General features: G+C 51.8%; 1 protein-coding gene across 4 annotated transcripts in view; it reads left to right on the top strand.

Moving 5' to 3' along the window:
- Ctif (cap binding complex dependent translation initiation factor) overlaps positions 1–25,926 on the top strand; it is a 231,771-nt gene that overhangs the window by 140,473 nt on the left and 65,372 nt on the right. For 2 of the 4 annotated variants that reach the window (XM_070029184.1, XM_070029185.1), the window contains exons 8-9: positions 1,420–1,960; positions 4,897–5,196. In XM_070029184.1, coding sequence (XP_069885285.1) covers positions 1,420–1,960; positions 4,897–5,196 — 841 coding nt within the window. The remainder of the gene's footprint in view (positions 1–1,419; positions 1,961–4,896; positions 5,197–25,926) is intronic. The other 2 variants (XM_070029186.1, XM_070029187.1) reach the window with 2 other exon arrangements.

Below are 25,926 nucleotides of genomic sequence, written 5' to 3'. Positions count from 1 at the left end.
AATAAACTACCAGAAAACTGGTGGCAGAGCTGTGGCTTAAAGTGGTAGAGCTCTAACCTTGAGCAAAAGAGATCAAGAACAGTACCCAGGCCCTTAGTTCAAACCTTACAACCAACAACCAAAACTAAAAAAGGAAGCTCAATATTTAGCTAAAAACAAGCATACCAATGTTATCAAGGAGGCATAGGAGAAGCTGGTTCTCCCAGGATGCACCAGTCACTCACTTCCTCTTCTCTATAGAAAGGCTTAGTAAGTCCTCTACATCAAAAGCAAAAGCATGTCTTCCTCTCCCAGGACCCCAGAATATTACAAGGATGTTCTCTGAAGACAGGAACTTCCCAGAGCTCCTCTGAACAAGTTGCCCCAGGGCAGGGACCTGTGAGGGCTGAAGGGCCTGGTCTGCGCTTGCTCAGTACGTCTGTCATTCAACATAGTCTCTTGAACATTGAAGATACCCAACGCTTGGCTCAGTGCCACATAGCTATGCAGACTTTATATTTCCCAAACAAGAACATTTCTTTAAAAGAAGCACAAGTAAGACTCACAACTATCTAGCTAAAGGAAATCTGACAAAAACAGATCAAAGGTTTTCAGGTGTCTCTGGTGAATGAACCATAGGAATGTTAGAAAATAAACACTAGAACCTCAATGTAATTATGACATACTTAAGTGAAATTACTAAAATATTACTTTGTAACTAAATAAACTGGCAGTGAAAAATGAACTGTACAACTTGTGGGTGGGGATAGGAGGGAAAAACTGGGAGAGAGCGAGAGAAGGAATAACATTATCCAAAAAGAAATGTATTCGTTACCTGACTTATGTAACTATAACCCCTCTGTACATCACTTTTATAATAACAATTTAAAAAAAACTGGCAGTGATTCAAATAGAATTCAGGCTTCTTGAGTGATACAAATGTCTAGTTTTAATGCATTAGATATATCCAGTTAACTACCAGAAAGCTGGAAGTCAAGCTGTGGCTCAAGTGTTAGTGTACTAGCCTTGAGTAAAAAAGCTAAGAGACAGCATCCAAGCCTGACCTGAGTTCAAATCCCAGTTCTAACACCCAAACACACACACACAGAGATGTATCACAATTGTAGGGGGCTTCAGTGTTTAGATTTTCAGATAAAACTGTAGCTGGGGACAGAAGTGGAAAGGTTTGGATCTTTCAGATTTTATTCCCTGTGTATTCATGTGTAGTATAATAAGTGCATAAAATGCAGATTTTTTTTAGGTGAGTAATTGACTTAAGTTCTGTTCTCTATCACAAAGCCTGGCGCACAGGAGGTTCTGTGTTTGTTGAATGAATGTGTAGTAGACCCAGGCACTGCCTTGCTATCCTAGTGCTTCTGTGCAGGGACTAGAGCAGCTCACCTAGTAACCATTTATTTCTCTTACCACTTGGGATTGCAGACGGCAGCAGAGACCTCCAGGGGGGAACAAGCCCCAACAGCACGGTGACCACCAGCCAGGCAGTGCCAAACACAACAGGGACCACCAGAAATCCTACCAGGGAAGCTCAGCACCCCACCCCTCAGGGAGGCCCACCCACCATGGCTACAGCCTCAACCGGCGCTGGCACCATGGTAACATGAAGCATCCACCAGGTGAAAAGGGGGAGCCAGGCGCCCACCGCAATGCCAAAGAGACCGTGACCACCGAGAGCCCCAGACTTGAGGACAGCCCTGGGGACAGTGGGCACGGATGCCTTGAGCCCCCTCACAGCCCTGACACCTCAGCCCCAACGGCTTCTGAAAGACCCTCCCCGCAGCCACCAGGTGGGCCAGAGGCCGAGGCAAAGCATAAAGACTGTGTTGTTGCCGAGCGCCTCGGGGAGAGGCCCAAAATCACCCTGCTCCAGTCTTCCAAAGACAGGCTGCGGCGAAGACTAAAAGAAAAGGTACCGGTAATTGACTTTTCCTTGTTCTCTTGTACCCGGGAGGAGCACCAAGAGGTAGGCACTTGGGTCAGTGGGCTTGGGGTGGAGCCTTGTGGGTTGGAGGAGGGTTGGGGGGGGGGGGCTCTGTGGAGGGAAATGAGGGCTGCATTGACCCACTGTTACTTATGATCACCACTGTTGCAGGTACCACTGGGCTCCCCACCGGGCCAGCCCGTGGTAGTTCTGCGTGAACTTCTCTAGTACATTCCCCTCTAGTACATGTCCCCTCAAGACACAGTAGACACTTGCTACCAGACCCCAGCAAGAAGGAATAGGCAAGGCACATGGCTGGGGGTAGGGGAGGGTGCAGGAGCATTCGTGGGGCAGGAGGGGGCGTGGTGGTCAGGTTCTACCCTGTCTGCTCAGGGCAGTGGGGAGAAGTAGAGCAATTGGAATAGGAGAACTGATGTTTCCTCAAGTCTAAATCACATGAGGCCTAGTCCCCGCCAGGACAGAGGGCTCAGATGAGTTGGGCAGAAAGAGAATCGGCTGCCTTCAACCCTGCAGTCCTCGCTTCATCTCCCAGCAGCAGTGAGGGAAAGATGCTGATAGGAAAAGGCTCCATCAAGACCAGGCAGGTGTCAACCCACACAGCATGATCCCAAGAGTGAGGGCACCCCGGGCCTGGCTTTCCCCCCCTTGATCCTGGCCCTAGCCCTGGTCTCTGGGGTCAGAGCCATGGCTTCAGGAGATGCCCCAAGCCTTCAGAAAAGGAATAAGGGTTTGTTACCACAGCTGAAATCCATGGCTCCCTCCCACCCACCACCACCACTAGCAGCCCTGCACCACTCCCCAGTCCCTCTTGCCTGCCAAGGGCACAGGACAGTCACCTAGGGAGGAGCTGTCCCAAGGAAGCAACTGGCCCACAATCATATTGCAACACAACAGAGCCTCCAGTGCATCCTTAGAGTCCAGGTCCTGGGGTCCTTCCCTGTCCTCCTGCAGCTGCCTTTCCTCCCTGACCTTTAGCCCAGAGGACCAACAGCAGAATGAGGCAGCCCTCCTCCTGAGCTAACTCTGGAAGCTGAGGGGCTGTGCCTGTGTCCGCTACCCCAAGCATCCACCACATTCCTCTGTGGGGACAAGGGCTAGAGGCCAAGAGGAAAGCCTCACTCACTTGTACCAAAAGTAGATACCTGGTAGTTACCTAGTGATGGCCACTGTGTAGCTCAGCCCAAAAAGTTTTCCAGACCAATTGCTGTGCCAGAGCTGGAGAGGACTACTGTGTTCTCTAGAGTTCTACAAAACTAAGTGCAGGGGGCTGGGAAGTTGGCTCAGTGGTAGAGTGCTTGCCTTGCATGCATGAGGCCCTGGGTTCAATTCCTCAGCACCACATAAGCAGAAAAAGCCAGAAGTGGTGCTGTGGCTCAAGTGGTAGAGCGCTAGCCTTAAGCTGAAGAGCTGAGGGACAGCGCACAGGCCTAGTTCAGGCCCCACGACTGACCAAAAAAAAAACCCAAAACTAAGTGTAGGGCAGCACTGTGGAACCTCCCCTGGCTTTAGAACACAGCCAACCAGACTCAGGGTTTGTTCTGCTTTGACTGGCTGAGCAACCCCTGGGCAAGTCAACCAATCTCTCTGAGCCTCCAGTTTACTCATCTGCATAATGATTGTGGTATAGGCCCCCTTACAGGGACCCATTGTGCTGGCTGTCCTCCCCCACCCCACCCCACCCCCCCAAAAAAAGAAATCCCAGGAAAGTTGAGCTGCCAACTCTCTTCTAACCCAGATTTTCATCAAAAAGTGAAGTACCTTCAAGAACATGGTGGCGGGGGAGGGGGACTGTTAGGTACCCAAAGGGGTGGAAAGCTGAGTCTTTTTGCTCCAGCATGGAGTGAGACCAGTCCTGAAGAGGCAGGTGGACTGCAGGCAATTGAGGGGACAGGGCAGACCTCCCAGAGTTCCGCCTTTCCATGCAATTCACGTCTCATGTCGGAGAGCAGCTGTCTTTAGAACTTGGCCCCACATGGGAGGATTCAAGGAAAGCTCTAAACCTTCTCATTCTACATCACCATGTTACCTCCAAGGAAGCAGAGTTCAGGGAGGAGAGCCCCCACCCAGCACATGTGGCCAGACGCAGAGAGCAGGAGACAGACCTTGCTCTGAGCCTGCGGGACCAGAACAAGAGGCAAGTGTAGGATCTCACTGTAAGACCTCGATTCCTGCTCTTCCACATCCCAGCAGCAAAGCCTGTCATTTTCTTGGCCACCAGTCTATTGTGGCTGGGTGTCTAATTTGACTTCTTTCCAGCCCCTGGTCAGGGCCCAGATACTGTGAAACCTCATAAGAGCTTAGGGTTTGTCTGAAACTTCTGTCCTCCAAGCACCAACCACTCGAGTGCACACAGGAAGATTCCATGGCATAGATGGAGTGTGCCTAGAGGGCCAGCCAGGGCCATGTCCACGTGGAACCCTGCACTCAGAGAACATGACTGCCCTCGGGCATTTGGGGAGATGGGTGTGGTGGACACCAGTGGCTCCCCCCATCTCTCTCTCTCACACACACACACACACAGGGCACACACACACACACACACACACACACACACACACACACACACACAGGGCCACGTCTTACTACTACCACAGGCATTTTGGATCCTACTCCACTTCCTGGCCTGGTCTTCCTCTCCTCATTTTCCCTTTGGCCCGATTTCCTATTTGTCATCTTATTCTTCCTTTTATACGCCCCATTAAATCATTTCTAGAGTAAAGCCTGTGTGTTTGGGAATCCTGGGAAGGAGCTAGAACTCATAAGGAATGTCAATCCAGGCTGTCACAGGGGCTAAGGAAAAAGCATCAAAGAGCATCTGGGCTGTGAGGGTCTTTCAGAAGAAAGCAGTGCTCAGGTTCTTCTCTCTGAGGGCAGCCCTCCTTCCCCAGACCACCTCCCACTGAAACCTTAGCTTCATTCATGTGTGCTTGGTTTGTTCCCCCGACACACGCCCCCAGGATGAAGTGGCTGTGGAGACAACCAACCCCCAGCAGAACAAGATGGACAAGTTGATCGAGATCTTGAATAGCATGCGGAACAACCGCAGCGACGTGGACACCAAGCTTACCACCTTCATGGAGGAGGCCCAGAACTCCACCAACTCCGAGGAGATGCTGGGTGAGATTGTGCGGACCATCTACCAGAAGGCTGTGTCAGACCGCAGTTTTGCCTTCACGGCTGCCAAGCTCTGTGACAAGATGGCACTCTTCATGGTGGAGGGGACCAAGTTCCGGAGCCTGCTCCTAAACATGCTCCAGGTAACCTGACACCGACAGCTGCCGCCCCCTGACCCTCCACAGCGGCGGGTTGTTACTAGACAGAGGGCTGCAAGTCCTGACCGCAGTTGAACTTGTCCCAAGTTCCTTCCTCCCTTGTCCGATTAATTATAGAAAATAAGAAGGCAGTGGAGGGGTGAGGGATGAGCGGCCGGATTTGTGTGTGTTTGTGTGAGTGCTCCATGGTTACAAAGGACCAATATAATTTTATAGGTGCTTTTTGTTCAACCAGCCTTTCCCTCTTTCTATTTTCACGATAAGAGGACTGGCTGTTGGCTTTGTGCTTTGACCTCTGCACGTCTGAGCAGACGTGAACTTGTGTATCTCTCTCTTCCTTCTCCTTCACCTCCTCCTCCTCTTGATCTTCTGCCCCTCTCCCTGGGAACCCGCCCCTCAGAGTCTGGTGGCTGTGCAGCTGGGACTGAAATGGGTTGGTGCAAAGCTTTTTGGGGACATGTCTGGGACATTCTGTCTGCTAATGCAGAAGGCAAGCAGGACAATCCAAGATCATCTTGTTGCTGGATACTTTTCAACTTAGTATCTCTTGACCTTTAGTTAAGCTTGACCCCAGTCCTCTTCATTCCTGACCTCATGGAGACCAGCACCAGCCATGGTCTTATAAGCCAGTATACATGTTGTGGTAGGCATGCGTATTCGACTGAATGTAGCCCCATCTCCTCTCACAGCACTTGTCCTTTTGTGGTAGGCAGCAGCAGGTGAACTGGTGGGCCCAATGCTGATGGGTGGTAGCTGGGGGTGATATCAGGGAGAAATGGCAATGAGCATGGGCCTTGCAGTCACACCAGATCCAAGGGTTGTACCTGGGGACTATGGGCTGGCAAAGCCATTTCTTCTGCTACTTTATACTTTAGAGACTAGTAGAGATGCAAATTGAGGTCTAGTGTATGAAGGGAAGTTGTAAAAGTAGGATTACAGAGTTGAAGAGACCACCTGCAGGCCTCTGGTAGCTATGGTGACTTTATACCAGTTCACCCAAGCTGCTGTCTTCTAAGAGTCAAAGAGGCTCCTTCATAATTACACCTGGATAACAGGTGCAAACAGGGGCACATGGCCACCTCATCTCAACCATCTGTTTGTTTTTTCTGTCTGTTTATGCCAGTACTAGGGCTTGAACTCAGACCTTGCACTCTTGCTTAGCTTTTTTGTTCAAGATAGTGCTCTACCATTGAGCCATACCTCCACTTGTAACTTTTGGTTGGTTAATTGGAGATCAGAGTCTCCCAGATTTATCTGCCAACGCTGGCTTCAAACTATGGTCCTCAGATGTCAGCCTCTTGAGTAGTTAGGATTAGAGGCATGAGCCACGGCACCTGGCTCATCTCGACCATCTGGTTCATGATTTTCTAGCTCTTCCCTAAAAGTGGGAAGAAAGTCATCTCTGAGTCTCTTTGCCTGTAGCCTGTCCTGCGGGGCCCCATGCTTGCCTGTCCCTTCCTCTCACTGCAACCTGAGCCTTCCTGGCCAGCCGGAGCTGCTTCTCTCCTGCTCCAGGCCCCGATCAGGTTCCCATTCCTGGATCACCCACGCTCCCCTGGTGATGAATTCCCGCATTACCTGAGGGATTTGCACATTGGGCCTATTCCTCGTGGGCCGGAATGTCCTCGGAGAGTGTAGAGGGTGATGGGCAGGGAGAGGCTCATCTGCTATGTACCACTGGGCTTGTGGGGGGACCCAGGGGCCCAATTGACCTTGAACTTGGCTTTAGGATTTTTTTTTTCAAAGAAGAGCCAGGGTAGGGCAAGACTTTTAGACCATGGATGCCAACTCCAAGTAACCCAGCCAGCTCCAGTAATAGACAGACACACAGGGAATGGGACACCCATAGGGACCACCAAAGATCAGTCATTCTTTCCAGCACCCATAGTCAGAGCAGCCTTTCCCACAGCTTCCAGAGGAGGTACCAGGTGCAGGGGGTACAGGGGAACATCAGCCCTGGCTACTCGCAGCCAGGGAAAGGACTTGATGACATTGCATCTGCCTCCTGACTGACCACAAAGTGCACTGACTCAGGACAGACTCCCAAGGTCCAGCAGGAAGGAGACCTGTCAGGCTGGGAGTAACACAGGGAAGTCCTGTGTGCATCCCCCACCCCCCTGCCCCCGGCTAGCAACTTCCTGTGCAGAGAGTGTGCTGGGACATGGTCAGGTCAACATTAGAGCAGGAAAGCTCTGATCTGAACATGGAGAAAGCTAGCACTTGACCTGATTCAAACACCAGCATTCAGAGCCCGGCTTCTGTAGGTCCTGGGAAGGTTTGCCATGGAGCACTTTGTAGTTCTACACTGTTGGAGATGAGGCAGGACCACAAGAAGTATATGAGTGAGCCTCTTTCTTCCTATGCCTAAGCCTTGCCACAGAATGAGGTAGTCATGAGTCTCCCAGTTGTCATAGACCTCCTTGCCCCCACAGTGTGGCTCAGTGATAGGCCTGTTGAGGCCTGTTGTAAGTGATGAAGCCTCAGAGGTTCATTCTTCTGATGCCCCTTCGTGACCAAGGCAGAGAGCTGGCATGCTCATGTCCTTCTCCTGTTCCCCTAGACCCCAAACTGAGCTTCTGCCTGCACCCTGGTAGACTGACTCCCCCCATCCCATGCACAGTTTGCTTTTCCTCCTAGCAGCCCTTTTCTAGGACCATTGAGACTCATGCTTTAGGTGGCCCTTCGCATTGCAAACCAGGAAGCTGCTGGCACCCTCCCAATCTGTATTTCTTCAGTAGTCTCACACGCATACCCCATCCCACACCTGTCACCCATAGTCACAAATGTTCTGTCACCCAACTTACTTGAGTGAGTGTCTATGTGTGTCAGGTACCTGGGCAGTTCACAGACACAGCTTTATCCTTTAGGGGTGTACAGGAAGGTTTTTGGAACTTCACCCCAGGACACATGAACACGTGTTGGCATTGCCCCCCTTCCCCAGGCTCTAGAAGGCTAGAACTACTTCTGCTTTGTGAATGTCTGTCCTGGTACCTGTACCATGGCCCAGGGGGTCATGGGGAGGTGACATTGGAAGGGGAAAAGGCCTAGATGTCTCACTTTTGCTTCTCTCAGGTTGTGGGTCTGGGTGCAGCTACAGATCCCAGGCAAGAAGGAAGCCCCTGCAGGCAGACTTGTGTGTCACCTTCTGCGCTCCATCATCACCCCACTCATTCCCACAGAGGTGGAAGAATGCCTGGCCAGACCATAGGCCACCACCACCATCTTCACCATTAGCAGTAACCCAGCTCTCCTGTGAGCCAAGGAAGCAGCCCCTTGAAGGTTCAAAGGGATGCTCAATCTAGGCCCTTAGTCCTCCAGGCAGCTGACCAGGGCCCTTTTAGTTGCTGGGAGAAGGCTGGCTGTGTAGGTATGAGCTACCCCTAGCCCCTGTGGGCCCCTAATTACTGGCCCAGAAGAAGCTGGCTTGTCTGCTTGGGCAGCAGGCATAGCACCTTGACCTGCTTACCTTCTTTATGCCTACAGGGTTCCCCTTTTACCTTTGTTACCTGGCCTATCTTGTCTATAGCCTTCTCCTGGCTGGCACCCTTAACCTACCCAATTCATGGTGCTCTTGCTGGCCTTCCTCCCTAAGGTTCATGCCCTCTTTTCACTAAAGGTCCACCTGGCTTTGGATCCCCCACCAATCCCAGCTTCGAGTTGCCCTCCCATGGCCAGGTTTGGCTGCTACCTCCACTAGAAGATTCTGAGCCCTGTCTTCTGACACTGGCTGTCAAGGGACCAGATGGGAAGTGGCCTGGGAGCATGCTCCCAGCAGCTAACCCTGCAAGATCCCCTCCCTGACCGACTGCTCTTGCTGCCTGGGCTTTGGCGATGAGAGCCAGAAACATAGAGGCCAAGAGACAGGCTGTGATGTGGTAGACACTCTGCCAAGCTGGGGTTCAGCCTCTGTGGAGAGGGGAGTGGTGCATGGAAGGGAGTCACAGGCCCAACTAGACTTTCCATCATCATCTCACAGAACCTAGAAGTTCAGCCCTCTCCCATAAGCCACAACAGTGCCAGAGACCCTGGGGTGTCAGCACAGCCCATCAGGTGACCTCAGTGCAGGCCACCTCACCATCTTCCTGATCCCCTGTCCCGAGGAAGTGAAAGCTAACTCTTCTCCCACTGGCCCCATCTCTCTCTGTCCTCCACTCTTCTCTCCCTCCCCTCCCCCTACTTTTCCTGTTTCTTGGTCTCAGCTATTTGTTGGCAGAACCATCACATGTTTTAGGAAAAGAGCCTTGTTTGTACCACATTGCTGGCTGGGCCACGCGGTGAAGCTGGAGAAGCGATTAGCTCCACAACTCCGTCCACTCACCCCACCCCTTCCCACCAAGACTCCCGGTTCTCCATGTTTGCAGAGCTCCCTGCTAAATAGTTTGTGGGCATTGATGGTTTCCGCCTTCCAGGAGACTGCGGGCTGCCCAAGGAAGAAGTAGCCAAAAGGCTCCCTTGATCCTCATCAGGGAATTGCGGTGCGATTGTGGGGAAGAGGAGGGCTCCAGTTTCATAGACAAGTGAAGAATGAGTGTGCCTCTTTTTATGGGATCTTTGGAATGATAGGAATTGGAGTCCTGAGCCCCCTCCGCCCAGTACTGCCTGGTCACCGCCCTCAGCCTTCCACTTGGGGTGGGAGAGTGCTCCTAGGCCAAGATATGCTTGGGTAGTACAAGTTCAAGCCCTCCTCTGTTGAATGCATGTGCCCTGTTTAGCCAAGAGGTGTCTGCATCTGAGCTATGCAGAGTGAAGTATTATTAGAGCAGGCATCAGTGTGTCTGTAACTGAACCCAGCTCTCCCTAGCAACCGTTGCTAAAAACATGTCTAACAGAAGGATGCAATACCTTTTTTTGAAAGAAAAAAACTTCATCTGGACCAAGTCGTAAACACAGCAGGACTGTTGTAAAAAAGACAACGCAAAATCAGAACCTGGCATGTGACCAAACTTCAAAATAAATTACTCCCAGCCAGTACCTTCTAGAAGACAGTCTCTTAAAAAGCTGACCTCAAGCTAGAGAAGGGATGGAATCAGTGTTTCTGGCTCTGATCATCGTTAAAGATTATGTTTGGGACTTTGGATACCTAGAAGTTCGATTGAGTGGTAACTCAGTGGGGTGTCTGCAAATGACTTTAGCCTTGGGAAGGAGTTCAAATTCTCTGATCTGACTGCTCTTATCAGTAAATCAAAATATTGCCTTGAGCTCCAAAGTATCTGCTCTTTCTGTTCCTTTAGATGTGTGTGTGTCTGCCTCTTTCCTGCCCTCTAGGCTCTGCCCCCTCTCCCAGACTTGGCTAGAATGAGACTGGTTTTCTAACTGTTCTTAAGGGGAACCCTCCTTGTCTCTTAGAATCACGGGCTTCTGGAAAATTGAAAGTCATTCTCCTTTTCCTCCTGAGGTTCTGAGTTGTTTTGTGTGTGAGTATGTATGCACGCACACGTGCAGGCTTCCCAATAGTGGGGCTTGAACTCAGTGCTTTGTGCTTTTGCTTGGCTTTTCCACTCAAGGCTGCCATTCTACCATTTGAGCCACACCTCTACTTCTGGCCTGTTGCTGGCTAATTGGAAATAAGAGTTTCATGACTTTTCTGCTCGCATCTCAGCTTCCTGAGTAGCTAGGATTATAGGTGTGAGCTACTAGTGCCTGGCCTCCCTGTGTTGTTTTCTTTCTCTCTTTCTTTCTTTCTTTCTTTCTTTCTTTCTTTCTTTCTTTCTTTCTTTCTTTCTTCCTTTCTTTTCTTTTCTTTTCTTTCTTTTGGCCAGTTCTGGGGCTTGAACTCACAGCCTGGACACTGTCCCTGGGCTTCTTTTGCGCAAGGCTAGCACTCTAACACTTGAGCCACAGAACCACTTCTGGCTTTTTTTGGTTTATGTGGTACTAAGGAATCGAACCAAGGGCTTCATGTATGCTAGGCAAGCACTCTACCACTAAGCCACATTCCTAGCCCCTCCCTGTGTTTTCTGCTGAGAAAGAGTGGGGGTCTGGCATTCTAAGCAGCTCTGACTGTAGACCCCCAGAGGGCAAGAATCCTGGCTGAGTTATGGAAGACACCATGACTGTATGTTACAGACTCAATAATTGTGGAAGAGAGGAAGAGCAACCTGAGTCTCAACCCCAGTGCTCCCTAGGCTGTGAGCACTGTCCTGTGTGAATCTGAGGTGGATCCCAGGGCTGGGCTCCCTCCCTCCTCCTGTTTATTGATGGAGAAAGTACCCAGTGGGACTGCAGCTCCAAAGTCACCAGGCTAGCCAGGTTTCTGGCACCCATGCCACTTTCCAAATAGGCAGAACTAGCAGGGTCAGAAGCTTGAACATGAAGGATCTGTGCCATGAAGCTATTGGTGGGGATTTCAGGCTCTACCACGTGGGACAATCTTGCTGGGACTGCAGTGTTCCTGAGCCCCTGCAGGGCCACAACTGACTGAGGGACATCACTGTCTGTGTGTCCTGCCCACGTGAACCACACAGCTGCCACCCAGGGTCATATCTCCTTGCATCCCGTCTCTCTCAGACCTCTTCTCTCACGGCTGTACCCCTACCACTGAGCCCTGTGCACTCCAGGCATGTAAACTAATTTTACTGTTGGCCCAGCCAGGCATACCCAGGGATAGAGGCGCATTGTTCTGAGCATTCCAAAGCCAGAGCAAGAGGCCTGGGCACACTCACCCTCCCCGAACCCAGAGAGATGGGCATCGCGAGCCCTTCCTCACTGGCAGGCTGTGGAAGGTGATTCCAGAAGCACTCCCACAAAAGGCTGGCCTCTGAGACCTCTGCATGCCATCTATGCCTGTGCTGAGGGCTGGATCTGGGGGTGGCATGTAGAGCTGGTGTACATGGTCCTCCAAGGGAGGGCACCCCACCTCAAATGTCATGGAAGACCATGGGTCACTGTAGCTTGAGCCACTGAAGAGACTGGCTGGGTGGGACCCTGGTGCAGAGAGTCGATGTCTGACTCACACCCCTGCCAAAGCCAGAACAGATAGGAGTTGTGTGCCTCATTACTAAAGATACTGTCTGGGCCAGGTGTCGGTGGCTCACGCCTGTAATCCTAGCTACTTAGGAGGTTGAGATCTGAGGGTCACGGTTTAAAGCCAGCTGGGGCAGAAAAATCTGTGGGACTCTTATCTCCAATAAACCACTTAGAAAAAAAGCAGGAAGTGGTGCTGTGGCTTGAGTGGTAGAGCACAAAGAGGCTCAGGGACAGCACCCAGGCCTTGAGTTCAAGCCCCAGGGCTAGCAAGTAGAAGAGGAGAAGGGAGGCGGGGGAAGAGGAGGAGGAGGAGGAAAAGAAGAAGGAGGAGGAGGAGGAGGAGGAGGAGGAGGAGGAGGAGGAGGAGGAGGAGGAGAAGGAAAAGAAGGAGAAGAAGGAGAAGAAGGAGAAGAAGGAGAAGAAGTTATCTACATGTGGTTTTACCTGCTTTTTCCCAATTGCTATTTTCTCCCCTCAACCCTTATTAGCACCCACTGTGAACCCCACACAGTGGGTAGATCTCAGGGATGTGTCATCTCAGTTAATTTACAGACTCTCTGGTCCTCTCATCTTAGTTAGAATCTATAAGGGATACTAACCAAGTCATGAGTATTTTTTTCACAAATCTAGCTGGAATGTCTCAAAGTCAGTGTTTGATCCTATTTCTCTGATTGTTTAGTTGGGGGTGGGGCGAGTCTAAGGGAGTCCAGGAACCCTGGGGACAGGTTGGCTTCTGAAGGCATTAAGTCTGAGCGCTCTCTCTCTCTCTCTCTCTCTCTCTCTCTCTCTCTCTCTCTCTCTCTCTCTCTCTCTCTCTCTCTCTCCCTCTCCCTCTCTCCCTGGAGCTTTGCTCAGTTGATGACTTGAACATTAAAAAGTATATTTTGGTTTTTGAGTCAGAAAACAAACAGAGGAGAGAAAATAATTATCAGCCCTTGGTTAGTCCTACAGGGAGCCCAGACAGCAGCCTGCCAGGTATCCAGTTCTCAGGTGGGTCTCGGGCAATGCAAAGCTGACCCAGCCCCAAGTCTCCAGAGACCTGTGCGCTTTTCTGCAGAGCCAAGTACCCAGCCTGTTGCCTCCAAGCTATGGCATTTTCTTCACTATCAGTTCAGCTCCTGAGATAGGACCTCTATGGGCTTCCCAGCAGGCCACAGGAGCCATGGTCAAGAATGACTTTCTGCTCTGAAGCAGCCTGCAAGCCTCTGCATTGAGCCTGATCATTAAACCCAGTTTCTGCCAGGTGCTGGTTGCTCACACCTGTAATCTTAGCTGCTGGGGAGGCTGAGATCTGAGGATCACAATTTGAAGCCAGCCCGGGCAGGAAAGTCTATGAGAGAGACGCTTATCTCCTATAAACCACCAGAAAACCAGAAGTGGCTCTGTGGCTCAAGTGGTAGAGTGCTCTCCTTGAGCTGAAGAGCTGAGGGACAATGCGTAGGCCCAGAGTTCAAGCCCCACGACTGACAAACAAAAAAAACAAAAGAAATTGGAAATAGATATGTGGCTCAAGGAGTAGAGCACCAGTCTTGAGCAAAAAAGCTCAGGAATACCAGGTCATGAGTCCAAGCCCCAGGACAAGTGTACACACACACACACACACACACACACACACACGCACGCACGCACGCGCACACACACACACACACACACACACACACACACACACACACACACACACACACACACACACACCCCAGTTTCTCCTGGACAGGGCTATGGTCGTGAATGATGAGCTGATGATTTTTAGCTCTAAGCCAAGCCTACTGGAGTGGCCACCCCATTACTGTGGTCCCTTCATGGAGTGGGGAAAGAACAGGAGCTCTGAGACCAGCCACTCCTGGAAGGGCACCCTTTGCCTTGTTCTTGCGGTGCCATTTCCCCTTATTGAAGAGTCCATTTGAGACTTATAGAACGTTGGCTTTTGGGAAAGGCCTGGGGATTGACTGGTATATATTCTGCCTCCTTCAGGAAGCTGTTCCTGATCTCCCTACCTAGAGACCTCTCCTCTGCTCTTTAACATTGCCCACATTTAAACTTTTCTTAACTTGACCCATGGGTCTCCAGAATCCTTAGAAGCAAGGGTGGGGGAGAGAACGTCCCCAATGTCATCTTTGTGTTCCACCACCAAACTGGTACTCAGTAGGTATTTAGCCAGCATCAGTCAGCAAGTTCCAGGAGCCTGGTTCTGTGAGATGAAGGTACACTGGGTAATCAGAGTGGGTCACTGCACGGGTGCCCAAGACAGGAGGGGATAGGGCTCTGCCCCTCTTGTCCTGGGCTGCGGAACTGATCCCATCAAGGATTATTTCAACTGTGTCCCGGGCCAGGTTGTGCCCTCTTCCTGTGCACCCTTACCCACTACCCCAGCGTCATTTTCCCTGCTAAATCCTCTGAGAGAACTTGGCCAGGCGTGTCCTGTCTGAGGCTGCCACGCCAAAGCAGGCCCTGCAGATAAGTAGGTTATCGGAGAAGACCAGCTCGGGTGTCGTGGGCCCCAGAGGGTCACCCCTGGCTGGCTGGCTGGCAGTTCACCCGCAGCACCTCCTCCTCCTCCTCTTCGCTCCTGAGCCAGGCAGGCAGGAGACAGCAGATCCCAACCCGTAACTCAGCAAGTGGCCGGCCCTCGCCGCCACCGGGAATCTGAGCTATGCTAGGCGGCTCCAGATCAGGGCATCTCAGCCCTGCCCAGGCACTGCCAGCCCAGACAGGGCGCCTCTACCTGCCGGGCTGCCGCTGGAAAGCTGGCACACCCAGCCTGTGGAAAAAAATCTCCCTGTAGGTTATGTAACTGCTCTCTACCCTGGCCGTGACCTAGGGAGAGCAGAGACCAGGCAGGGAAGGAACAGCAGAGGGTCTCTGTCAGAAGGAAGAACTGTGATTGGCCAAGGCCCTCTCAGGACCTGGCCTTGGCTACCCTCCCTGTTCCCCGCGTACACCCAGTAGACTGAAAGCACATGAGGATCCAGCTTCAAGTTATCGGAGGGACTGGACCCAATGGGAGAGCATGGCTACAAAGGAGAGACAGGATGGATTGCTTTGCTGTTGCCTTATTGTTTAAACGCTGTGGTCTTGAGTAACAGAAAATTGACCGTTTTTGTTTTTCTTAACCATTTTAAAGCGTATTCTAGCAACACCAAGGACATCCAAAATGCTAGGCAACTACCATGACTACCCCCAACCCACCACCAAACTGAAGCCTATACCTACCAAATAATACACTGATCTTGAGCTCACTCTTCAATGAGTCTGCCCACTCTGTGGCAGGAAGTACACTGCAATCAGACCATAGTTCAATTTTTGTGTCAGCATGGTGGTTTTAAGGGTCATTTGTGTGATAGCATGTGTCAGAATTACCTTCCTTTTCATGGCTGAATTATATTCCATTGCAGGTATTTATCACATTGTGTCTATCCACCCATCAGAACACTTGAGGCCTTTCTTTTGGGGGGGGCTGGGGGGTTCATGCACACTGCTGCAATGAATGTGATTGTACAGGTGTCTGAATCTCTGCTTTTGATTCTTTTGGGGTGTGTCACACCTGGATGTAGAATTGCTGGATTGTATGGAAAGTTGATGTTTAATTCTTTGCAGACACCCAACTATTTTGTAGATGAGTATTTTTAATGGAGGAAAAGTGTAATGGACCAATGACACAAATGAGGGAGAGTCTGGACACTGGCTTGTCTAGAATCAGGCTGAGAGTGGCAGATGTCTGTAAGATAGACCAGCCAGTGAACAGAGGAGCAAAAGAGCTCGACTTTATCAAACAGAATCCAGGGATCCATCATGGGTTCTTGAGCTGTAAACTTCCAAGACTCATTTAAAATCATAGAACTGGGTAGATCTGAAGGAAGGCTTTGCAGATTATCCAGTGTGATGTATTAAATTCTAGATAAGAGACTAGCAGCCCAGGAAGGTGACCAGACATCATGCTTTATGACCTGTGATAGGTAATATGATGTTACAGGTGGCTTACATTAGAGACCCACCCTTATCTCTTGTGTAAAGGAAACACGTAAAGATTTGAGCCCACCCCACCGAGGTGAAAGCTGCTTGGCAAGCCTTGTCCTCTCCCTCCCCTCCCAGGAGCAGTGGCGTTCCCACAGTCAGAGACTGGAATCTGGGGTTACCCACATAGAGAGAGTAAGCCCTTTGATTGATCCCAGTTCTTCTAAGACAGCAGGACAAGTCATCTCTGACCCTCTGAAGCCCCATATAAGCAGGCTTTCCTGACCAAGAGTGCTCCAGAGTGGGCTCAGAGACCCCAGCCCACTGGTTACCTTTAGGCATACCTGTAGGACTCCACACCTCCTGATACCAGGCCTGGCCCTGCTGCTGTGGCCCAGTCTGCCCCTTCCATCACCCATGCATGGCGGTGTTCTGGGTGCCCAGCATGACTGAGAGGGACTTACCTAGAATTGAGTAGGTGAGATGGAGTGAGGGGAGCAGGAGGAAGGGGCAACAAGGCAACTATTTCAACAGCCAGTAAGAATGCTACACAGGTCTTGAACTCAGTGCTATACGAGTATTTATGCTCACTGTTTGCAGCCAGGTTCTACCTCCTTAGATAAATTCATGGTCAGAGCAGATAGAAGACTCCCCAGTTCCCTGCAGATGGCCACCGAGAGGTCGGGAGCACACAACTGCCAGAGCATGGGCAAGGCAACAGGCCCTGGCAGGAGGTGGAGGAGCCCCTGGGTCCCCACTATTCCATGCAGAAAGCACTAGGTGAGCAATCCAAACCTGTGTCCTGTTTCTTTTTTTTTTTTTTCTTTTTCTTTTTTGTTTTGGTTGGTCATGGGTCTTGAACACAGGCCCTAGGTGCTATCTCTGCATTATTTTGCTCAAGGCTAGCGCTCTACCACTTTGAGCCACAGCTCCACTTCCGATTTTCTGGTAGTTAATTGGAGATAAGAGTCTCATGGACTTTCCTGCTCAGGCTGGCTTTGAACTGTGATTCCCCGATTCTCAGATCTCAGCCTCCTGAGTAGCTAAGATTACAGGTATGAACCACCAGTGCCCAGCTCTGTTCTGTTTCTTTCTACCTAGACTCACCAGTGTGGTGATCTCTCTGTCCAGGAGAGACATGAATATGTCTGAATATGCTCACCTATCCCTGAAAACCCAAATTCAGGATCAAGATTCCCTTTGTACTCTCTGGGTGTCCATCTGCTGGAGCGTAGCTTTCAAGTCCTCCCAGCAGAACCAAGCTTGCAGTTCTGAGTCTGAGAAACAGTTGTGGCACTTTAATAATCCCATCTATCCTAGTCCTAGTCAGCAGTGCCAGGGAGAGGGTGGACATGCATACATTCTACAGGGAACACTTCCAGATCCCCAGAACAGTCCCAGTTCACAGTAAAAGAAGCTTGGGAAGACTTTAAAACGTGGGGAATGAGATGCTTAGTCAAGAGCAATCCTTTCCACTGCACAAGGGCAGTGGCACAGGAGGGCACAGTTGGCATTTAGCAACGGCCAGATTCCAGCCAAAGCCCATCCCCTCAGACCAGAATCAATTCTTTCTCTGTGTAGAAGCTGGAGCTCCATGCCCTAGACTCATGAGGACCAGTAGGTAGCAGTTGTCACATGACTCTAGGTGTTTCAAAAAGATCTGATTAGAACACTGATATCTCAGAAGTGGGGCCAGAAGCAGAGGCACCTGGAACTCAGCCCGCCAGGCCACAGGTACTTCCCTCTAATGACAAGAAATCGCTGGAGCAATCAGGAGCCAGCCACTTTCCTTTGGCCTGGTCTGGCCCTATCAGATGGGTGACTTTGGGTACAGCCCCCATCCAGCAGCCCTCTACCTCCTCTCCCATGAACAGGGTCATAACTGTCTCCTACGCCTTCTTTCTCACCAACCCCCATGGAACTGATACCTCTGTCATGTTGTCCGTGTCCTCTTAAGTCTGTCCCTCCAAGAGGGACTTCCAAATATCCTAAGAGCATGTCCTTCACTTGGGGATAAGTTTGATCCACTCATGGTTCCTAGGAGATGCTCCAAGGAAGGAAGGTACTCGGAGATGCCCACACAGACTTTCCACAAGCCCTAGAATTGGGGTTAGATGTAACACAGTGGACCCCTAGGATCCAGCTACAAAGAAAGCTCTCAAAGGGGCCTCAGGAAGATCTCAAGGTTCTACTGGTGGCCCGAGCTGAGCGTTGCTAACCACAGCCAGATAGGGCCACTGGCTGCTGCTGATACACAGAGGTCTGCATTGGGGTTAGGAACATCAGAGGAAGGCACAAGTCTATATGTGGAGAGGCAGAAGGCTTCCTGGAGGAGGCAGGATAAGACTAGACAGAGAAAATGGAGGAAAGGATGGGGGGGTTGAGGAGCCTGGGGAAGGAGGTAAATGGGTGGAGGCGGGGGATGCACAGGAGGGCAATGAGAAGGTCGGGTGTCACCAGCCTGGCCAAGGGTGTCGGGCAGCAGGGACTCCTCAAGTATCAGCCAGCCCAGGGGTGAGGCTGCCCAGCCAGGCTGTGACCCTAGGTCACCATAACCACACTGCTGTTCATCCTGCTGGCGCCAGCTCTTCACTATTGCAGGCCAAGACTATATTTTCATCCAAAACTCAAACTTTCACCTCAGGAGTTGGAAGCTTCCTTGCCAGCCACAGGCAGTCTTGAATGGGAATGGGGCTGGGGAGGGGGGGAGTCAGTGCATCTGGAGCCCAGGCCAGCCAATGAATGGGGTTTCTAAACCCCAGAGCTTCCACGGGTCAGATAGTGAGGTTCGTGAAGGAAGGCTGGCCTCCCTGGCCGGCACAGATCTACAAAGAAACACTGGCTCTTACCTCACCCTCCTCTTGCCCCCTGCTCAGCACATATCCCAGACCTCCTCTCTCGAGGTTGAAATCAGTCCCCTGCCTAACCTCTCCCCACTGTCTTAGTGTCCCCACGAGGAAAATGCAGGCATGAGCTCCCTGCCACAGGGTCCTGGTGCTCCCTTGCAGCCTCATAGCCCCTAGGTGTCTGGAGCTTGGGAAAGTTGTTTGGAGATCAGGGCTGGGAATGGCCTGGGGTGGGGATGGAAGATGGGACACCTTGGTGTGTTTGCCTTGGCATATGTTTGCCCAAATCAGGCTTCCATGTTAGAGGATGTGCCTTGAACTGTAGGAGACATGGGTCCTGGTGAAGCACTGCCTTTCTGTAGTGGGACCATCTCAGCCATTCCTTCCAGCCTTCTGGAAGCTTCCTCCCTCATAAAATAAGGAATCAGAAGTGGTTTCAGAAGTCCTCTCCAGCTCTTGTTTATTTCAAAGCAGACATCTGGGCTTGTTAAATGCCCATGACTGGGGGAGGAGGAAGAAAGTGGAGATCAGACCCCATCCTTGCTCCCCCTAGCTAGGAGGGTCTGCAATCCTGTCTGCTCCCCATCCCCCACCCCTTCCTCCTGGCCCCTCCTCCTGGCAGTTGTGGTTCTGCTCAGCTTTTGCATCCTCTAAAGGTTCCACTGCTGGGTGGGCAGAGTCGTCTGCAGGGGGCGCCAGACTCAAGGCCGGCCTCACCTGCCCACAGCCACTCTCTGAGCTTTAGCAGGGGCAAAGGAGGGGATCCCACAAGGAACATTTAAGCCACGTGATGATGACTATGCCGCCAGGACGTCTTCTCATGCACAATTCCCAGCCTCTCTGGGGCCCCCGCGCCTGAGTCCAGAAACCTCAGCCTATGGGGTAGCTGGGAGTCCCCTGGGACCTCCATGACAGAGCAGCGTAATGTGTGGTCCCCTTTATACCCAGGGCTACAGAGGGCCACAGAAATGCAAGGCAATCTAGAGGGAAGATAGAACATGGGTCCCAGTTGCCTAGAGGCAGATCCTGCCCAGAGATGCCTCCCTCTGTGCCCTGGAAGCCCAGCTGCCCTTAGGACAGAGGAGGGTTAAGAAACTGAATCCCTGGAGGATCCATACTTTTAATGCATTGGTTTGCCTGGCACTATTTTCCTTCTTAGACAGGAGGAGGAGGTGTGAGGTGAGGCCAGGCTGTCAGCAGCCCTCCCTCCACCCCCACTGCAGTGAGAATAAACCAGGGCCTGCAACAGAAATCCAACAGCGGGGATGGAGAACAGACCACAGCCTTGTAGGCCTCAGCAGCCTCAAGAAGGGGCAAGAGGGGCTTTCCAGAGAGAGGCAGCTCCCCGCTCCATGCCTCCATTCTCCTCAGGCTCCCTGGATAGCTCTGGCCACACTTACCAGCACCCCAGGATGGATCGACCCCAATAATGTTGAGTCCTCAGCAGCAGGCAGCTGTGGGACCAGTGTGTTTAAATGTCACCAACTTGATACAGGCACTCCTGAGTGGTTGCTAATACAATTTGTAGGAACTTCCGGTGGGATTCTCCCTGGGGTTTTTCAGGAGCAGCACTCTTGTTAGGTTCCTAAAGTAGAAGCAAGGAGGCCATGGGGCCCTGGCATTCTAGAAAAAGTGTCTGTGTCAGGGGACTTCTCTCAGATTGTGTTCTAAGGAGTTCGTTCACACAGTTGGTCCAATCCCTTTGAAGTTACTGGTTTTGCTTTCATTCAGCGACTTCCTCTACTCAAAGGGCCCTGTTCTGATTGATACAGGCTGTGAATCCAAAGACAGAGATGTGTGGTGGTCAGGAACTGGCCCAGAGCAAGCATTACTCCCCAGCCCCACGGGCACACTGGGAGCAGCCATGACACTTCCTTCTGGTAGCAAGGGTTCCTAGTCTGCCTTCATGAAGAGACTCTCAGCCAAGCTGAGAGTCTCTTGTAGCAAGACTACAAGAAAGAGCCAAAAACAGAGGAGTTTAGGGGAGAGGGGAATAGTCTTAGAGGTTCTAGAGTACATTGGGTAAAGGGAAAGTTGGTGGTAGACTCTGGGTACTCTACTTTCTACTCCTGAGCTGAGAAGATGCCTTCTGGTACACAGTGGCCCATGAAACAGGAAAAAGTAGGGTAGGGTCCCTGGTACAGCAAAACAGTAACTGAACCTCACATCCCACCAAATGTCAGCAGCTAGGGCTGGATGCTGTGTAGCCAGGACCAGCACCTGGCATAGGCTCACTTCCTGAAGTCTAGGCTCTGGAGAGAACACTTCACCCCAACCACTACTTCCCCTCAGCAGCAGGGCTGGTCCCCGCGAGCCTGAGGGATGTGGTACCAGGAAGCAGTTCCAGCAGACTGGACTGGGGATCCAGGCTCTAGACCACCCCGATTTAATCCTCAATCTGGCATTTCCTAGCTGTATGACCTAAGACAATTTGTTCTGCCTTTTGGGGCTTCATTTCCTCAGCCATAAAATGGGGCTAGTCAATGGAATCTGCCTCCTCTGGGTGGACGAGGCTTGAATGTTGGGTATAGTGATGTCACTGTCACAGCAAAATAAACCAATGCTATCATGTAAGTATGGCATTCCTGTTGGAGTCAAATAGGTACCCTTTAGGCACTTATTAGATGCCAGCTGTGTGCAGACACAGCAGCTCCTAAGTGTCTGCCAGGCTTGTGAGGGGTGTGTTACTAATGCCATTTCACAGATGGGGAGAGAAACACCTAGGGAGTGTAGACAACAGGTATAAAGTTACACAGCTGGCCAGAGACAGCGTAGAACTGGAGCCCCGTCCCTGGTATACCACGCCCTGTCTGCTCAGATCACAATGCCAGCTGGGTGTTCTTGCTGGTCAGAAATATGTCTAGGGGCAGGTGGGAGCTGGTGAGGCAGGTATAGGCAGACGACAGGTGGCTGGGAGACGAGATAAGAAACTAGGCCTTAGATGACTGACTGTGTTGCTCAGAGCCTCCTCCCACATATTAAACAGTGGCCAGGTGCTCTTCTCTCTGTCATCTTGTGAGCAAAAGAATTTGGTGACAGCTTCCAGACCAGCACTGAGCAAAGGGTCAGGGTCTGTTCCTTCCTTATCTCTACCTGTGTAGGCAAGGCAGCAAGATGGCACCCTGTCCTCCAGGCCAACCTTCCTCTGTCCTTCCTTCTTGCTACTTTCCAGCTCACAATATTCATGGCTCATGAAGGCAAAGAAAAGTGGCCTAGAGGCTTCAGGGCTAGGGAAGACTTGTGAGCTGGGCTTTGATTGTGGGTCCACAAAAATGTGGGTACCTGGGATGTTTGTTCATCTGTGAGCTTCACCATAGGCAGCACCCCAGGCCGGGGGAGCTCAAGCCTCCCAAAAAACATCCCTGAGAAAGCTGGTCTAGGCCAGAGAAAGGGTAGTGATAACCTTTAAGTCCTTTCCTTACTTCTTCCCAAGTCCAAGAAGCCAAGCCTGCCCACCAAGAAGGACAGACAGAGCCAGAGCCACATGGATTCAATGATCGAGGACCCCAGGGTGTTTGCCTGGGCAGCCTGGGTTGCTCAGTCCCAACGGAAGCCTGCTTAGGTTTCCCCGGCATGCAGCCCAGTGCCATTGGGACAAAGAGCCGCCTTGTCAGAGAACCTTCTCTGTCGCCTCGGCCATGCACTTTATTTTTAAACTCCCTCATGCAATGTGATTGGTCATGACCCCATACATCGCAGTGACCGGGGCTGCATTTCAGAATGGAGTTAAGTGGCCCAGGACTCAAAACTGGAAAGGTCAGAAGGGGGGCTGAGGGTGAGGGAGGGGCACTTAATACAGCGCGTTCCACACGCACCCCCAGCCGCCTCCCCTGGTGTGTGCCCGCTCCCTGTGAACTTGGCGGGCCACTGCAGACACCTTGGCTCCTCGGCCTGATAAAGGGGAAGTTTGCGTGCTGGGTACTTGAACATACATAGAGAATGCGTTGGACTGTTGCTACAGGCACCCCGTGCTTCCTCTCCTGCCAGCCAGAACACAAGAGGCCATTGGGAGCTGCTTCGAAAGACAGCTCAATGGGCACAAGATGGCAAGAGGCCAGTTTGACTTATCAAGCATTCATTAGGTACCTTCTGTATACCTAAAGGGGCAGAGTGTTGGGGTAGGGCCAAAGGAGGACACAGGGGGCTCAGAGATGGTCCCCTCCCCTCATGACAGAGGGGGCCAGGAGAGGGGAGGGGACTGTCTCTGAGCCCCCTCTGTCATCTCATCCCTTCCAGGCTGGCACAGCTTTTTCCTGTACTCAGGTCTCAGAAAGTCAGTCAACCAGCCAGCCAAGAAACGTTCATTAGGGGAGTTACCGAAGGCAAAGACCCAGCCCCGTCCTCACCAGAGCTTCACCCCTTTTTCTTGTTCACAGTCTCCCCTGTGACCCCCAAGGGCTTGCTTGCAAAAGTTTGTTCTCTGGACTTTGTGTTTTTTTTTCCCCCAGCTGTTCTGTCCTCCGAGCAGCCTGCTGGCTCCAGCGCCAGCGCCAGCCCCTGTCTGTCCCTGCAAACACAAGTCAGCTGTGTGTGCAAAGTTTCGTGGTCGTTGCAGGGCGGGGGGGCGGGGGAGGGGGGACCTGCACAAGGGACATTTCCAGGGAACTCTGGGGGTGGCGTCTGGGAGAGTAGAGGCGACCGTCTGATTAGCAGGGACTCGGCGGCGTCACAGTCTAGGGCAGCAGAGAGGGTGCGGGGGCCTTGGCCAGGCCCCAGGGGCCAGTGGCTGTGGGTGGTGACCAGGGGAGGCAGCCAGGCTGGAAGAAATCTGCTGTTTGAGAAGCGGAGGAAACCGGCTGGAGAGGAGAGATAACAGCGCGTTCTCTGTGTGTCTGTGTGCGTCTGCGTCTGCTGGCCAGGGTGGCTGGAGCCAGGCGGTCTGAGGCCATATCTAGTGAGATTTTTGTTCTGGGTTGTGAAAGTGACCTATGGAGCTAGCAGCAGGGTTCAGGGCCTGGGAGAGAAGACACGTGGCCTCTCCTCCCCCCTCTGTCTTGTATGAATCTCCCCCTCCTTCCTCTTTGTCAAAAAGAGTGCCATAGAAATAGTACAAAGCCTGCCTTTCGGGCTTGATTGTGCCACTAATTTGACATATGAACTTGGATAACTTCCCCTTAATATTTCTGGCTGTCTCAATGGCCTTGGCTGTAAAATGGGGATTATTTATATCTTCCCTGCATAGCCCACAGGCTAGATGGGAAGATCTGATGAAATAAGGGCGTGAAAACAGTTGGTAAAATGAAGAGTCTCACATCAGTGTAGAGTTCGGTGATTAAAACTGCTGTCTCCTGGTAGGGCTGCTGAAACAGGACCTGGGTTCCATGACCTTAGTGGAGAGAGACAGGAAAGAGGGGAAGAAGCAGGATAAAATTTGGGGTGCAGGAAGTTCCTGGGGTATAGATAGACCAGTGAACCCTGAGGCAGGAAGGAATTTCTCTCCCTGGGTAGGGTGTTCGCTTTCTGATGGGAGAATCGCCCAGATGGGGCATGGACCTCTTTGTCCAAGGAAATAGGAAAGCTGGGTGAAGCCCCTTGCTCACCATGTCCAGGGCACTGCCTGGTGGGGGGTGGGGAGCATTGTGTTTGCCCTACTAAGCCTCTACTGCCCAAAGAAGCCAAGTCACCCTGTCCCCCACCCCTCCCCATCCTGACCTGGAAAGCAGCCATCTGATGTGGAAACTCAGGAGGAGTTGGCAAGGGGGTGACAAGACTGTGAATCTGAGAGGAACTGAGCTATTTAAAGCATGCAGTGCCCAGGGGGGCACAGACACCATCCACCCCAGGGCCTCTCAGCAGTCAGCTTACCCTTCCCTGGCCCAGATCTTGTTCCTTGGGGCGCCCACAGAGCTACGGGTCAGGTACCTGGGCTCCAGGAAGCTACAGTCAGTAGGTCCCAAGGAAGCACAAAAGGTGGCCCAGCCTGGCGTGGATCCCCTCCTCTGAGCCTCAGGGCAGACTGTATAGGGTCTGTGGCTCCTAGCACTCTACAGATGGGACTAGATCTTAGTGGAGGGACTCCTGCACCTGCACCCCCACCCTCTGCTGGCTAACATACACCCAGCTTCAGAGGGTAAGAGCCAGGAGACCAAGGTGGGCAGTGGGAGCCTTATCACCCTTCCCCTGCTCAGGACTGCCTTCCCTGAATAGCCCAGAGTATACATTTTTCTTAGTCCACCCGGGTCCCAACTCATTATGAGTGGTGTTGTATATCATCCCTGATCTCTTCTTTCTGAGAAAAACCCAGAAGAGCTACCAGAAGACAGCCTGTTAGAGACAGGGCATCATACTCCCAGGGCATTGCCTGGCAAACCAGACAAAAGTTCCTTAGCTGCCAGAGCTCAGACCAAAGCCAGTCTACACTGCCCTGTACCCATATGACTTGAATGGTTGCCCACTGCCCCTTCTGGGAAGGCTGACCTTTGCTCTGAGACTACATCCTTTCCCCAGGTCTTGGCATTCAATTATCTTTCCCTTTATGAAATGATGGGTGGACATTCTTACAGTGTGATTCTTAGCAAAATAAAACATTGACAACCTTCAAGTTTTAGCAGCCCAAGAAATCCTAGAGCCCAGGACTCTGAGTCCCAAAACAACACAGTTCACCTGATACCCAGCTGTCCTGGGCACTGAGTTGCCCAAGAGTAGAAGGACTGGCAAGGAACCGGGGTGCCACTTGGACAGTAGGGCCTGGGCCTGCAAACCTGGGGCTGTGTGTCTCAACCCGTAATCAGCTCGGCTTTGCAGCCAGGACGTCCACCTTACCCCCACTCCACCATGCTGTCCTCTTACCTGGAGAGGCATGTTATGTGAATTCAGTGTCCTGCTGCCTGTAGGACTAGAGGAACCTGGGGACGCTGCCCAGGCTGTTGCAGTAGAGAGAGCCACACTGAACACCGCCCTATGATCCTAGTTCACAGAACTCACTCTGCCAGGCTTACACATACCCACATGT

The sequence above is a fragment of the Dipodomys merriami genome, unplaced genomic scaffold (genome assembly GCF_024711535.1).
Source record: "Dipodomys merriami isolate MVZ:Mamm:240054 unplaced genomic scaffold, mDipMer1.0.p SCAF_2, whole genome shotgun sequence".
NCBI lineage: Eukaryota > Metazoa > Chordata > Mammalia > Rodentia > Heteromyidae > Dipodomys > Dipodomys merriami.
The sequence above is the reverse complement of the archived record's forward strand: the minus strand, read 5'-3'. Positions and strand labels throughout refer to the sequence as shown.